General features: G+C 37.5%; 2 protein-coding genes across 3 annotated transcripts in view; one reads left to right on the forward strand and one right to left on the reverse strand.

The window, feature by feature from the left end:
• On the forward strand, positions 1–6,661 carry LOC134676541 (non-structural maintenance of chromosomes element 1 homolog). Of its 2 annotated transcripts, none has more exons than XM_063534933.1 (6): positions 1–92; positions 177–293; positions 599–897; positions 1,591–1,755; positions 2,938–3,077; positions 6,171–6,661. In XM_063534933.1, the coding sequence occupies exons 2-6, from the start codon at positions 194–196 to the stop codon at positions 6,430–6,432; spliced, it is 966 nt and encodes a 321-aa protein (XP_063391003.1). In that variant the 5' UTR covers positions 1–92; positions 177–193; the 3' UTR covers positions 6,433–6,661. The 2 variants fall into 2 exon arrangements, with proteins under 2 accessions (XP_063391003.1, XP_063391011.1); XM_063534941.1 differs by having other exon boundaries at positions 6,177–6,661.
• Positions 6,650–13,808, reverse strand: part of LOC134676150 (uncharacterized) — a 24,691-nt gene continuing 17,532 nt past the window's right edge. The window contains exons 19-32 of the mRNA XM_063534432.1: positions 13,393–13,614; positions 12,983–13,150; positions 12,570–12,668; positions 11,826–11,897; positions 11,243–11,346; positions 11,057–11,106; positions 10,587–10,785; positions 10,024–10,239; positions 8,857–8,998; positions 8,518–8,662; positions 7,999–8,177; positions 7,430–7,651; positions 6,960–7,043; positions 6,650–6,883 (exon numbers count right to left, since the gene is read on the reverse strand). Of these exons, the coding sequence (XP_063390502.1) occupies positions 6,722–6,883; positions 6,960–7,043; positions 7,430–7,651; positions 7,999–8,177; positions 8,518–8,662; positions 8,857–8,998; positions 10,024–10,239; positions 10,587–10,785; positions 11,057–11,106; positions 11,243–11,346; positions 11,826–11,897; positions 12,570–12,668; positions 12,983–13,150; positions 13,393–13,614 (2,064 nt within the window). The 3' untranslated portion in view covers positions 6,650–6,721. The remainder of the gene's footprint in view (positions 6,884–6,959; positions 7,044–7,429; positions 7,652–7,998; positions 8,178–8,517; positions 8,663–8,856; positions 8,999–10,023; positions 10,240–10,586; positions 10,786–11,056; positions 11,107–11,242; positions 11,347–11,825; positions 11,898–12,569; positions 12,669–12,982; positions 13,151–13,392; positions 13,615–13,808) is intronic.

The following is a 13,808-nucleotide window of genomic DNA, read 5'->3' on the forward strand; positions in this document are numbered from 1 at the left end:
ATTGCCCGCCGAGTGAGATCTTTGAGTTAGACGCTAAATCAAAAACATATTTGTTTCTTTTCGTGCATTGCATTACAAAGCAAAACGAATTGGTAAAGATTAAATTTGATTAATGTATTCATTGTTCCGGAAAATCTATCATTAATCCTTATAATCTGTGCATCATTTCTTTAAAGGAGTCCTGAAGATCAATATGGCCTACGGCAGGGTGCATAGGTTTTTACTAAGAACCATAGCTAGCCGGGGAGTGCTAACTTTTGATGAAACTCAGCAAGTAGTAAACAAATTTGATGGTATGTATCTTTCATAGCGTATTATTTACAAATGGAGAGTTACGACATGCGAGAATGCTGCTTTATAGCTCTACATTTGTAAACTGACTAAAGCTGGCTATATCTAGCCGCTCAGATGCCCAAGAAGAGTTGCCTTAACAGGATTAATTTGTGTTAGTAACAAGTTTGGTACATAAGTACTTAAATTTAGTGTTAGTGCAAAGCAACATAAATAAAATATAACGAATAAAACTTAATAACTTATAACCTACCTGTGGATTATACTGTGACAAAATTTGTTCAACATCTTCAACTTTCTATTTCAGAAAATAATGAAATAACAATAGAAGACCTGGTAAAAGAAATAAATGATGAGATAAGAGCACTACAACAGCAAATTAAAATAGCTGACGATGAACTCACAAATGAGCAAGTAGTAATATTCATGTCACTTGGTCATGATGCAGCATCTAAAGCACAGAATATTTTTTCCGCTACGGAACTCGAGTACTACAGGCTCTTGATTGAAGAGATAATGAGTACCGAAACAAGACAGATCACTGGAATTCATGCCATGAATATGGTGAATGGATTAAAATCTTCCTTTACTAAAACAGATGGACAGGTAAGTGTGGGTGTGGACCATTGGACAGTTGGAGGATTGAGCACCCCATTGTAAATTGTTGTGACATATAAGGAGTTACCCGAGCTTCCCGACTGCCCTTTGGTCCCCTATCTCCTCTAAATTCATTATTCTTGTTCCTCTTTTTTCCAAACTTGCTTATATTATTGTATTAATGGAACAATATTAAATCATCATCTTCCTTGCATCATCTCGGCCATGGCGCATGGGAGCAGCTGTCATCTGACCTTTCAACCCATAGGGAAAACTAATACTTATTGGGATGTTACAATATTGTATGATATACAATTTTAGGATAGCGTAAGAATACCTGCACTACACTACGTTATGTTAAGTTAGTAAGGCTTGTGGGCATACAGAAAATAAGTATCTATGCTTATCACACAAATAAATGATTTATGGGGTCTAAACCCAAGTCCAACAGTTTTGTAGGCAATCATTACTAAATAGGTAGAACTAGGTGATAAAACGTGGTTTCAACACTCATGTTGATCATATTATTAACTAACATCCAAAAAAAGAATAGGCCTTCACTCTGACTCTATATTTAAGTAGTTTTTAAAAGTTGTATCACAGTGCAGCTTGTAGGTACTAAAACACCATTCATAAATACAACTTAAGTTGGCACTGTTGTCAACAACACATGATTTAATTGAATATTTAACTATTTTCCAGAAACTACTCGATACTTGGTGCCGCATGCGCTATTTGGACAAAGATCAGAATAATAACAATTATCTTCTGGGCATTAGGGCTATCCACGAGTTTGAGAGCTATCTTCGGGAAAATATGCCAGACGCCATTGATGAATGCTTTCTGTGCAAGAAAATTGTCTTCAGGGTAGGTATTTGAGGGCATGATATAAGAATATTGATAAGTACTAAGGTCTCTTCTTCCTCCATTCCTCATGACTAATGGTCGCGACCACATGAGGTCGTTATTTTGTGCACCAAGGCATTGTGCATAATCTAAGTATGTATGTTACTTTATTTATTAAAGTATTTATTTTTGATGTGTACTTACTGTTATGACCACAATCTCAGAAAAAAATACCTATTTACAGCACGGAAACTGAAAACGGTGTACCTATATTCACTCATTGTCCTATTAATGATATGTAATCATACTTACCTACATCCTAAGTGAAATTTCTTGTAACTCTACATTTACCATGCTTTATTTTGATTGCAAATGATGACGGATGTAATATGCCTCTGCTCTGATGCTAAAGCAAAATATTAACAGTTATTTCTTGATTCATAAAGAGGGGTCATCCATTAATTACATTACACGTTTAGGGGGAGGGAGGGGGTCAAGAAAATGTGACATATTGTGACATGGGGGAGGGGGGAGACACAAACTTTGTGACGTCACTTTAACTTCATCAGTAACCGAAAATTTATTAAAATTACTTTATTCGCTTTACATTTAAATAACAAGTTTTTATTCGTTTAATTTTCTTTCCTAAGCAGTTTTGGGTTATAAAATTACTAATATTTATATCGTCAAAAATATTTTGATAAAATATATATAATACTTAGGTACTTACTTAATTCGATTTGGCGATTTCGTAGAAAAAATGTGACGTCACACTAGGGGGGAGGGGTTTGCCAAATGTGACCAAGTGTGACAAGGAGGGGGGAGGGGTCAACAAACCTAAAAATTCGTGTGACGTAATTAATGGATGACCCCAGAGCAATAGGTAATAAAAGCTAAAAACATGCTAAACCTGTAGGAGGGTGAATCAATATTTTTTTGTCATTTGTTGCCATGGATACCTATGATCACCTGGGTCACTTTCATATTATTAGATTAGAACATAGTATAACATTTCTTCTAATAAACCATGCTACTCATTCCCCCTGGATGTACAGAATAACAGCAAAAAAAGATGATCCATATCTAATAATGATATCGAGGAGGACATTATGGCGTAGCATTCTAGGTTCGAGCTGCGCATCAGATATAGTATAGCTAGCGCCCGGAATTTTATTTATTTTGACCTAACTTCAATTATTTCAGGGTTACAATTGCCCAGTACCCGCATGTGGAAGAGCAGTGCACACGAAATGCCTTAATCGGTATTTACAGCAAGTGAAGAAGTGGCCATGCTGCAAAGCAGACTTTGACCAATCACAGTTGGACAGGCTGAATGCAGATAGGTTCGTTTTTTCGTATATCGGGGGGCACGGCAGTGCCCCCGCCAAGTCGAGCGCGAAGCAAGCACTGCCGTACCATCCTTTACTGGAACCATTTCGCCGCATTTTCAGGCCCCTATTTGAGAACCTCTGGATAAGACCAGAACGCAGAAATTTTGGTCATCCAGTAAGCTATAATCACATACTTAAAATCCAAAATTTCAAGTCTGTAGGTCATTTAGTTCCGAAGTTAAGCGAAAGCAAAGTTTCGCATTTATGAAACTCACTCATGATCATCAGAAAAGAACTAGTACTTCCCATAAACTCAGAGAGCTGAAATTTGGTACAGAGTTAGGGTTTAATGGCCACATAAAGGGAAAACCTAAAAATATTGCAATATCAGTCACGTTTTAAAGATCTAAGAACTGCATAAGTAAGTTTGTAATCCCATATAAATATATGATATTACAAAGTTACTGTTGCAGTTCCTACAAATAGTAGGTAAAGTAAAGTAAAGGTACACTACGATGTACGATGTGAGTATGAATGAAGATATGTTTAGTTATGATATGTGTATACATAGTATGGGTATGAGTACCCGAAAAGAAGGACTGCCTACAAAAAGAGATGAGATCCCATCAAAAACATTACATGTAAAAAGGTGCAAGTCTCGCAACGCTTTCACTACAAAAAGAAGTGAAATCCCACCAAAAACATTCTGTAAAAAACTAGCCAAGTCTCGATGGAGCTGCTTGTTTATCTCTAAAAAGTAATGAAATCTAGACAAAGTCGTGCCAAGTCTAAGGTTCCTTACTGCGATTTCTTTATTATTATAGTTAATGTTGTGTGACTTGGCCGTTGAAGGGTACACAAGGGTACAAAACCAGGTGCTCCATGACACCATTGCACCAATCTGCCATTGCACCAAAAAGAAGGGTTTGTTTCAGGCTCGCCCATACATAAGTATTATTGAAATACGCAGCTTTATCAAGCCTACAATTGACTGGTTATTGAATCAACGTCTTCCAAGTGGCAATTTTCCATCGTCAATGGGTAGCGGTTCTGGCGACAGATTGGTGCAATGGTGTCATGGAGCACCTGGTTTTGTACCCTTGTGTACCCTTCAACGGCCAAGTCACACAACATTAACTATAATAATAAAGAAATCGCAGTAAGGAACCTTAGACTTGGCACGACTTTGTCTAGATTTCATTACTTTTTAGAGATAAACAAGCAGCTCCATCGAGACTTGGCTAGTTTTTTACAGAATGTTTTTGGTGGGATTACCTTTTTACTTGTACTTTGTTTCGTGTGGGAGCGCTGGTGGCCTAGCGGTAAGAGCGTGCGACTTTCAATCTGGAGGTTGCAACTCCGGCTCGTACCAATGAGTTTTCCGGAACTTATGTACGAAATATCATTTGATACTTACCAGTCCCTTTTCGGTGAAGGAAAACGTCGTGAGGAAACCGGACTGATCCCAATAAGGCCTAGTTTACCCTCTGGGTTGGAAGGTCAAATGGCAGTCGCTTTCGTAAAAACTAGTGCCTACGCCAATTTTTGGGATTAGTTGCCAAGCGGACCCCAGGCTCCCATGAGCCGTGTCAAAATGACGGGACAACGCGAGGAAGATGATGATGGCTCGTACTTGTCGTTGTGATGATGATGTTTCATACGCATCTGGAACACGGTCAAACTAGCCCCGAGCTCGATCCCACATGATGGATTGCGGGGTAGAGGAATACCATAACGGAGATGGCGGGACGACCTTGATACATTTTGTAAAGAATAACGGGAGAAATTTGATAGGAGTCCTAGGACCAAATGGCGGAAAAGAGGGCAGGACTTTGCCCAGCTGTTGGACACTATTATAGGCTAGTAAAAACAGTTCAGTTCAGTTTCTTTATTGGTAAATATATATTTTACACGTCACACAGGTGCATTTGAAATATGATAGTTGTATACATTTGGAATTTTGTTATATATTTTTGGACCGATAACACTGAGAGAAGGGTTTACTTCGGGCCTTCATGGGTCGTTGAGTAGGAGCGACTAGCATGGGCAATCTGCGGCTGTTTGAGTCGCGGGTACAGGTTTAAGAATCAGTGCATGATTCAAACTTTACCGGTCGCCGGGGTAAGACCTAGGATTTACCATATCGGTGTTGGCAAAAGCCCGAAGTAAACTAGTAAGATTTAACATTTCGGGCTTTTACCGACCGGCATCGGTAAAACCTAGGGTTTACCGGTAAATCCTACGTTTTGCCATACTTCGGGCTTTTACAGTAACATACTAAAAACTAGTCCTAATTATTACATGCTTATTACAGCACCCTTTATCGGGTGCACTGGGAACTATCTAATTGATCGCACATGTCACCTGTGGAGTACATTTTTCTACACTGCGCAAGCTATCTAGGTTTTAGATTAATGAATATAGATGGCGTTGTTAGTAGATCAAATATTAACAATAAAATATATATTTTTAATTACCCGATTGTGCAAGTTAATCAACAACAGGTAATCGACGCGCCTTATTCTGTTGCTCTTATCCCTTTAAATTTTATAGACGCCACGCCAGAATGTCCACTCGCCACCCCGCCCCTAACCCTAATTGAATTACCTCACCCCGCGGCGACAAATTGACATCAGATTGACCGAATCTCAGTTCGTTTAGCTGTGCGATGATGGAACGTGCAAAATGCTGGTGTATTGTGTCATGTACAGGTGCTTTTCAATTTCAGTAATAAAATATCAAGTTTTTCTTGTAAGTACGTTGCTTGTTACGCAAAAATATTTTCTTGTGGCTGTGCTAGGGAACTTCCACTTTGATGAGATGAGTATAGTCATGTCTTGACACTGAAACGATTTTGTACGTGTGTCCGCTCCGCCAAGCCTTGTGGTAAAGGTTCGAATTATGTTTAATACCTAAATTATTTTATTATTGTACTTTACTTTCTCGTATGTTTGAAGAAGAGCACTATAAATGTCTCGGCGGATGAAGCGAAGTTATCAACTTATGAGCCATGACTAGCTGTTTCCCAGCCTGCCCAATAATGTACAATCTATACGAAACATTACGAATTTACTTGCGCGAAGTGTGAAAAGTTTATTTAAACAGTTCCAGGCTTACCCAGACTCAAGTGTTGGACCAATCCAGCCAGCAGTCCGCCGCTTACGATACCATCGCCGAACCCTCACAAGACTTGACCCAAGAGCAGACACAAAGCTTGTTCCCTGAACTAACTCAAGGCTTGTTGCCCGAGATATCTCAAGATGTGCTGGATGAACTATCGCAAGAACCTATTCCCGAAGAACCACGAAGAGTCACGCGAAAGAGGAAGAGGAACGAAAGTCTGGTATATTTGCTTATTTCTTTCTAAGTATTGGGGACTTCTCCTTTAAAGTTATTCTTTATGTTGATTCGACATTTCAATTTGTTGTTTGTTACTCTGATTTGTTTTAAAGTGTTATTGATTATTGATGTTTGCTTACAACATCAAAGGTTTAGTTACCTACTTAGGTATTTTTTTTGCTGAAATGTAAAGTACAAACATACATTATTCCATTAATGTTTTCGTAAAGTTAAATAATAAAACATTTTGCAATTTACGTATATCTATATTTCAAAACTAGTAATAAAATAATTTCCTACATATTCTTAGCTCATATTCATATTGCTAAATATACATTTTGAACTTTCTTTTGAACCATTTTGGCAGATTTCGGATAGAAGTCCAACAAATATTTCCACTGTTCCAACTTGAGGTATACAATATCGACCACTGTTCTGGCGCGGAATGAGAAGTGGTGTGACACGCCAACAAAAAGACCCTGATAAAGGAAAAAAGATAAGAATGTATTCAGTTCAGAAAACTCGATTAATGGAGCTTCCCAGAAAATAACTTACTTGGGCTAAACCAAAGCAGTCTTCAGGTCCTAAAATATCGTAAATAGACTCGGTCAAATTCGGATGCACAGTCAAAACCTCCACCTAAAATAAATATTTACTAATGAGAGCTCAAGTATGTAAGAATATTTAACATTACAATATAATGCAGTACTAATACAACACGTGTAACACAGCTAGGCCTTATTTCATTGCAATAAGGTTAATAAATCATCAGTTAATTGAGTTAACGATGGTATTTAGTGTATAATAATTCAATAGTACCTATGCTTAAATACGGGAACAAAATTCTTTATATCTGATGGCGTTTTTCCCTACTTGGTGAAACTCTACTTAACATATGTCTTCATCGTTACAAGTTGGTACTTATGCCATTTTGACATTTGGGTTTTTTAGAAACAGACAAAATTTAACGCAGGTTTGCTAAATTTTATGAATAAGGGGTTTAAGGGGGTAAGGTAAAAGTTGACCTCTCCTCGATGTATGAAATAAATGCATTGGTCGGAATCACCACACTGCACGATATAGTTTCCAGGGAAGAACACGCAGTGATTTATCCACATAGCTAGCATTCTTCTAAAATCAGCATCGGTTCTACTAAATATAACCGATTCTCTGATGTGTGAGCCGTATACCGCTTGCATGACCTGGCAGCGAAGGCGAAAAGGTAGCTCGTAAACTAGTTCGGGCATCTGAAATAATAAAAAAAACTGCGTAACCCGCACTTTCATCCCTTCTGCACTAAGTTTAGTGTTCTACATCATCATTCATCATTGCTAATGACCAGTGGCGTAGCTAGGTATGGGCGAAGTGGGCCGTCGCCCATGGCCGCGCGCCCTAAGGGAGGCACCGCGCGAGGCCCCTTCGGGCGCAGTGAAAGAAAAGGGCCTCGCAAATGCGACTTCGCCCACGGCTAGAATAGTTCACGCTACGCCACTGCTAATGACGACTCGAACGAATCGTGTTGTTGCGTTGTTGTTTTCGCGACCACGACCACACAAAGACAATTGTTATCTCATATGAATAAGACTAAACAAACCTGCCTTCCCTGCTGCCTATTCCAAAGCTCTCTAACATAGTCCCACATTTTGTTCATCTGGTGCTCACTCAGGTCCATGTCACGCAAACCGTCTCGAAGCTCGTTTATGCCGTAATCATAGTCGATTCGAGATGACGAATGAGCTGATATCATAGCTGACATTTCTGATATCAGAAGACCTGCAATTTTAAACAATATAACTACAATGTTTTTTTTTTATCTTTATATATTACAAATTTTGGAATTACTATGACATTTATTATGAGGGTTCCCTTTTTAAAACGAATCCGTTATAGTTTTGTCGTATCCAATCTGTCCGTCCGTGTGACCGTCGCGTTTTTGGACAGGAATTCGAAGTAGGATTAGAGAATTTGTGTTGAATGCTGCTGGATAGGTTAGGTTACGAAAATAGCTATGCAGGTATTTCTTTGAAGTAAGTAGAACAAACTTCACAAGTATACATAATACAGGGCGTTAAATGCAAATGGAGTAGGTTAGTGAGGGGTATTTTGCACATACCTGTACAGAATTTAATAACAACAATGATAATGATTGTTTCAACCATTTCAAATGCGTTTCGAGAAGACACGTCACCTGTTCCGGCGATAGTAAGCAAATTTATCATATACCATAGTGATGCTATGTATAACGAAAAATAGTCCTTCTGAAAATGTAGATAATAGCCATTTAGTGCATTGTTTAAAAATTAGTCTGTAATATAAAGTAGGTAGGTAAATACCTAATAAAATGCGTTGCGTTAGTTCAGGTGTGCTAAGAAAATCAAGTATTTTTGGCATGAATCCCCGCGTGTGTTATCTAAGGTATATTTATCCATGAAACCAAACTAATAAAGATTACCTGGTAGTATTTTGGTCGTAAATTGAGTTCTGGTTTAGCCATCCAGTTAGACGATGTACATTGTAGAGGAGTCAGGCAAGACAGCTTGAAGAACAAACATGCGTTTATATGCGACAGAATCGATGCCCAAATACCGATCGACCTAAAAAAAAATGGAGATTTTGTGGTCTCAACTCTCAATCGATCCTTTGGCCCTATAACTCCCTCGTGTACGCGCTACAAGCTTTAATTAGCTACAGTTAGATCAATATAAGTCTGCAACGATTATGATAGCACACACAGTGCAAGTGTTATTTTAAACGTCAAACTTCTATGAAATCATGACGTATAAATAACACTTGCACTGCGTGTGCTACCAAAATCGTTGCAGACTTATCTTAGTCTAACTCTATTAATCGGTTGTCTTTATCTGTAATTTTGACGTATGTATTTGTAAAAAACCGGGCAAGTGCGAGTCGGACTCGCAAACGAAGGGTTCCGTACCATAATGCAAAAAAAAAACAAAAAAAAGCAAAAAGAAAACGGTCACCCATCCAAGTACTGACACCTCCCGACGTTGCTTAACTTTGGTCAAAAATCACGTTTGTTGTATGGGAGCCCCATTTAAATCTTTATTTTATTCTGTTTTTAGTATTTGTTGTTATAGCGGCAACAGAAATACATCATCTGTGAAAATTTCAACTGTCTAGCTATCACGGTTCGTGAGATACAGCCTGGTGACAGACGGACGGACGGACGGACGGACGGACAGCGAAGTCTTAGTAATAGGGTCCCGTTTTACCCTTTGGGTACGGAACCCTAATAATAGGGTCCCGTTTTACCCTTTGGGTACGGAACCCTAAAAAGGGATAATATATAAATACGAATTGAGGCTTGTTAAGTTTTATGAAAAAGAGGGGTAAGTATGTGGGTATGTTTTAGTCGTGTGTTCCACAGTAGCGGCAAAAATCGCAGTTGATTTGGTAACTGATGAGTCAATCGATTGGTTTTTAGGTACGACGTGAGTGACATTTGTAGACTACTTATACTTTTAATCGCTTTGAAGGAGAAAAAAAAATAGGTTTTTTTAATCCTTTTGTTTGTTCGGAACACTGCTTAGGTATAATTAACTTGATGATTTGTAATGAATTAAAAGATCGGTTTCGGGGTAATGAAGTAGGTACTTACGCTAGCTTAAGAAAGAGATTCGCCGAGCCTATGTTTACTTTTCTGTGGGTTCTGTTAGTAAATAAATATGAAATCCTCGAGAGTTGAGGCGTTCGCAGATAGGAGAAGAAAACCATTTTTATTCCGCAATTCAGATAATTTATCGCAAAAACAATGTATGATATAGGCAAGTTAGCCAAAAAATCGCGTCTTCTTTGAAATCTTCTGGAGAAGAACCTGAAATAAACCGTATAAATAAAAATAAAACCTAGTCTACTTGGTTTTCTCTGCATAGTTCGCCTATCGCCTAACGATTATATCTCTCTATATATATATATATATATATATATAGACTAGACGCACAACAAACTCTAAAGGCTAGGGCTAGACGGATATTAATAATATATTTTGATGAAAGAAATATATACAGTGCAGCAGTCGATGATTGTTCTATTAGTACAGAATATAGTCCAGCTTATCTAAAATGGCTACCAAGCCTAAAAGCGTTTTAATATACGCTGCGGGTTATTAACGAAAATCAAGGTCAATCAAGAGTTGCTTGTAGTAGATAAAAAGGCACTTACAGTTGTCTTACTCTCTTTGGGTTTAATACATATTCTCCATACCGGTTCATGTATCCGGTATGTACGTCCAAGAACAGTTTGTACAAAAATATTATGTCTGTTATAATGCATATATAGTAAAAATATGGCACTGATTGGAATGCCAATTGATAAACTAGAGTCATGAAATCAATGTAAGACAAGAAACTGATGAAATACTCTGAAACCGTAAAGATACAGGATTAGAATTATACAAAACTAAACTAGGATTCATAGAGCATAGGTGTAAAATTTAAAAACAAACAATTTTTTTATATTTTATAAAATCAATAAGTACTTAGCCATAGGCGAAAATTACCCTGACTATTTATGTATACTTACACAGGAAACTTGATACGACTTTTACAAGTTAAAATACTTGTAAACGTACCTAAATAATTTTGACGGACCGTTTACTTACGATGCCTACTGAGTAAAAGACTGTGACATACCCATGAATTGTATCCATTTGCAGTCCGGTATCACGCTACTTCGAAACCATCTGTAAATAATACCTACCTATGTTACAATAAATCTATAATATTATTATTACACTGTTGTGGGAAATATGTTACTTTATTACTTTGTTACAGATTTACCATAGAAAAAAATGCTTCAGGCTTATACCTAGACATTACCTGTGGGGTTTAAACAGTAAAAATATAGCTGATACATATTCCACATTTCCCGCCGAAGTAATAGACCGTGATCCATGCGATTCAGCTATGCTTCTCTGCGGGCTCTAAAAAGCACAGCAAATACAGCTATAAGTGTATTTTTCAGGTCAGTACAACTTACAGATAGTGAACAATCCTTTGCCGTCATATTTTCTCGGAAACGTTTGTAATTTGCCATTCTATTTCAGCCAACCTTTTTGTACTTAAAGTACTGAAACTGACCACTGAAACACAGCAAAACAAATTCGTGCGTTTCCGTGTGGATACGATGGTAGAGGATTATTCACTACATCTGTAGATATATAGATAGATATAGCTTAGGTAGTGAAGGCTAGGATTCGAGGAATGATCAAACTAATTGTGGGTTTATTGTTTGCCAAAATAGATATCATATCTACGACAGCTGTAGAATACATAATTGCGGAATGAGCCATTCACGTTGTTATGGTTGAAAATATTAAGAATTCAAGGTTCTTATGGAATACTATAGGTGAAATGTTAGATTCTACAAATGGTTTCAAATCATGACTGGTTCTAATCTTACTTCCATATACACGTCGAGCTCGTCATTATCATCTTCGTCAGAACTATCTGGCATTGTACTCGGCCGGTGAACCTGTATAAAATACATTAAAATGTGGATCAACTTTTTTGTGCACCTGGTTTCCATATTATAAGCACCTGTACACTTTGAAACCGGAACGTAATTTACAATTTACTTAATTGCATGATACGCGACATTTTTGTGGTAATTAGAAGATCATTTATTTATAGGCTATGTTCTAATCATGACAGATACGTGTTAAGTATGTACATCGTATTTTTTAACGATCTGTAGTATCGTTATCCCCTAATTCCCCTGAGGCTCTGACTCACGGGATAGTAGGTACACTAGGTACAATAGCAAAAACCTGTTGATTAATCTATTTGGACCATTTCACCGAGATCATCAAACTACGCTGCATACCTACATCTGCGAAAAAATTCAAAGGTGTATGTGAAGTCCCCAATCCGCATTGGGCTAGCGTGGGGACTATAGGCCAAGCCCTCTCGCGCTCGAGAGGAGGCCTGTGCCCAGCAGTGGGACGTATATAGGCTGATGTGATGTGCTGATGTGTGTGTGATCAAACTACGAGTATAACAATCTTATATATTTTCGTATTTTTTACTAAATTGGAATATTCGCGCCCTTTCCCACTATGTTACCATCTATCTTGTATCCAAGTCTTTGATAAGTATAATTACGTATTTTTTATAAATAGGCATGTAAGGTAGTTCAAAAGCTCACATGTAGGCTGGATTTTACTGTCACCATTGAAGGCAGAACGTAATCTTTCGGCGCGTTGTCAACTGAATTCTTTACTTTTTGCAGCACTGATGGGTAACTCTGGAACAAATAATACAATAGTGTTTTGTTCAATAAGTACGTAATAAGGGTTATTAAAATTCAAAGACTGTGAAGGCTAAGTGAAAAAACTGTGAAGTTTCAGCTCAATTTTCCATTCACTATTCGAGTGGGAAGTGGGTCCAATTTAGCTTGCCAGATTTGATCCGAACAAACAAACATTGCAAGTTAAACAAAAGCTTGTAAAAAGAGCGCCTGTGATTAATATTAGTTATGAGATACAGTGTGCTAGGTATCTAGTTTTTGCCTAAGCTACGATGCTGTCGGAACCCGAAGTATGTAATTTGAAAACTCACCTTTAAAAGGGCATAGAATTCAACGCCATCAATGCGTAGTAAATCAATATTTCTTGAGGCGACGACATTGGACATAGTTAGATACATAGAGGCCCCTCGTATATTGCCGAAGATCCCACCAGGTCCCATACAGGCCTCCACTTCATTGTATTCTGATATAATGTCCACCTAAATCAACGTAATAAAAAATACTACGCATAAATTAAATAACGAGGCTAGCGATCCTATTCGGTCAAATACATACATACATATTTCAATAAATCTTATACCATTTCAAAAATTATAAGTTAATTTTAAATAAAATATTTTTTCCTTCTATTCAATGATGTTATTCGAACTAGACAAAGTTTTCCTAATTTTAACATATTTTGAAATTGAATTATTGCGTAATCAAATAGCAACATTTTTACCTTTCCTCTATAAATAATGTACATGTGGCTAATCACTTCGTTGACCCGTATAACCATATATCTCTTCTGAAAATACAGCTCACTCAATTTCTTCGCAAACGCTCTAAAAAATGAATATTCGACACCTTCAAAGAGAGGTATCTCTTGCAGTGTCCTTTCATACATGTATAACACTGCGTCTTCGTTCAGGTTGGCATGCAGTTTTCCCAGGATGGTCTGGTGCTGTTTCCAATAAAATATATGCTGTGTTGTAACTAATTAATAGTCATCTCGCCGTTTGTTTATGCTAAATAGCAAGTATAGCAACATCTTGCTCTTAAAAATGGAATGCGCCTACTAATTTGGAATGTCATTAGTCGTATCAAGTTTTTATTAAATTATTATTTTAGTGAGATTACAAAATAATATATGAGGTT

Source organism: Cydia fagiglandana, chromosome 2, assembly GCF_963556715.1.
Source record: "Cydia fagiglandana chromosome 2, ilCydFagi1.1, whole genome shotgun sequence".
NCBI classification, from domain to species: domain Eukaryota; kingdom Metazoa; phylum Arthropoda; class Insecta; order Lepidoptera; family Tortricidae; genus Cydia; species Cydia fagiglandana.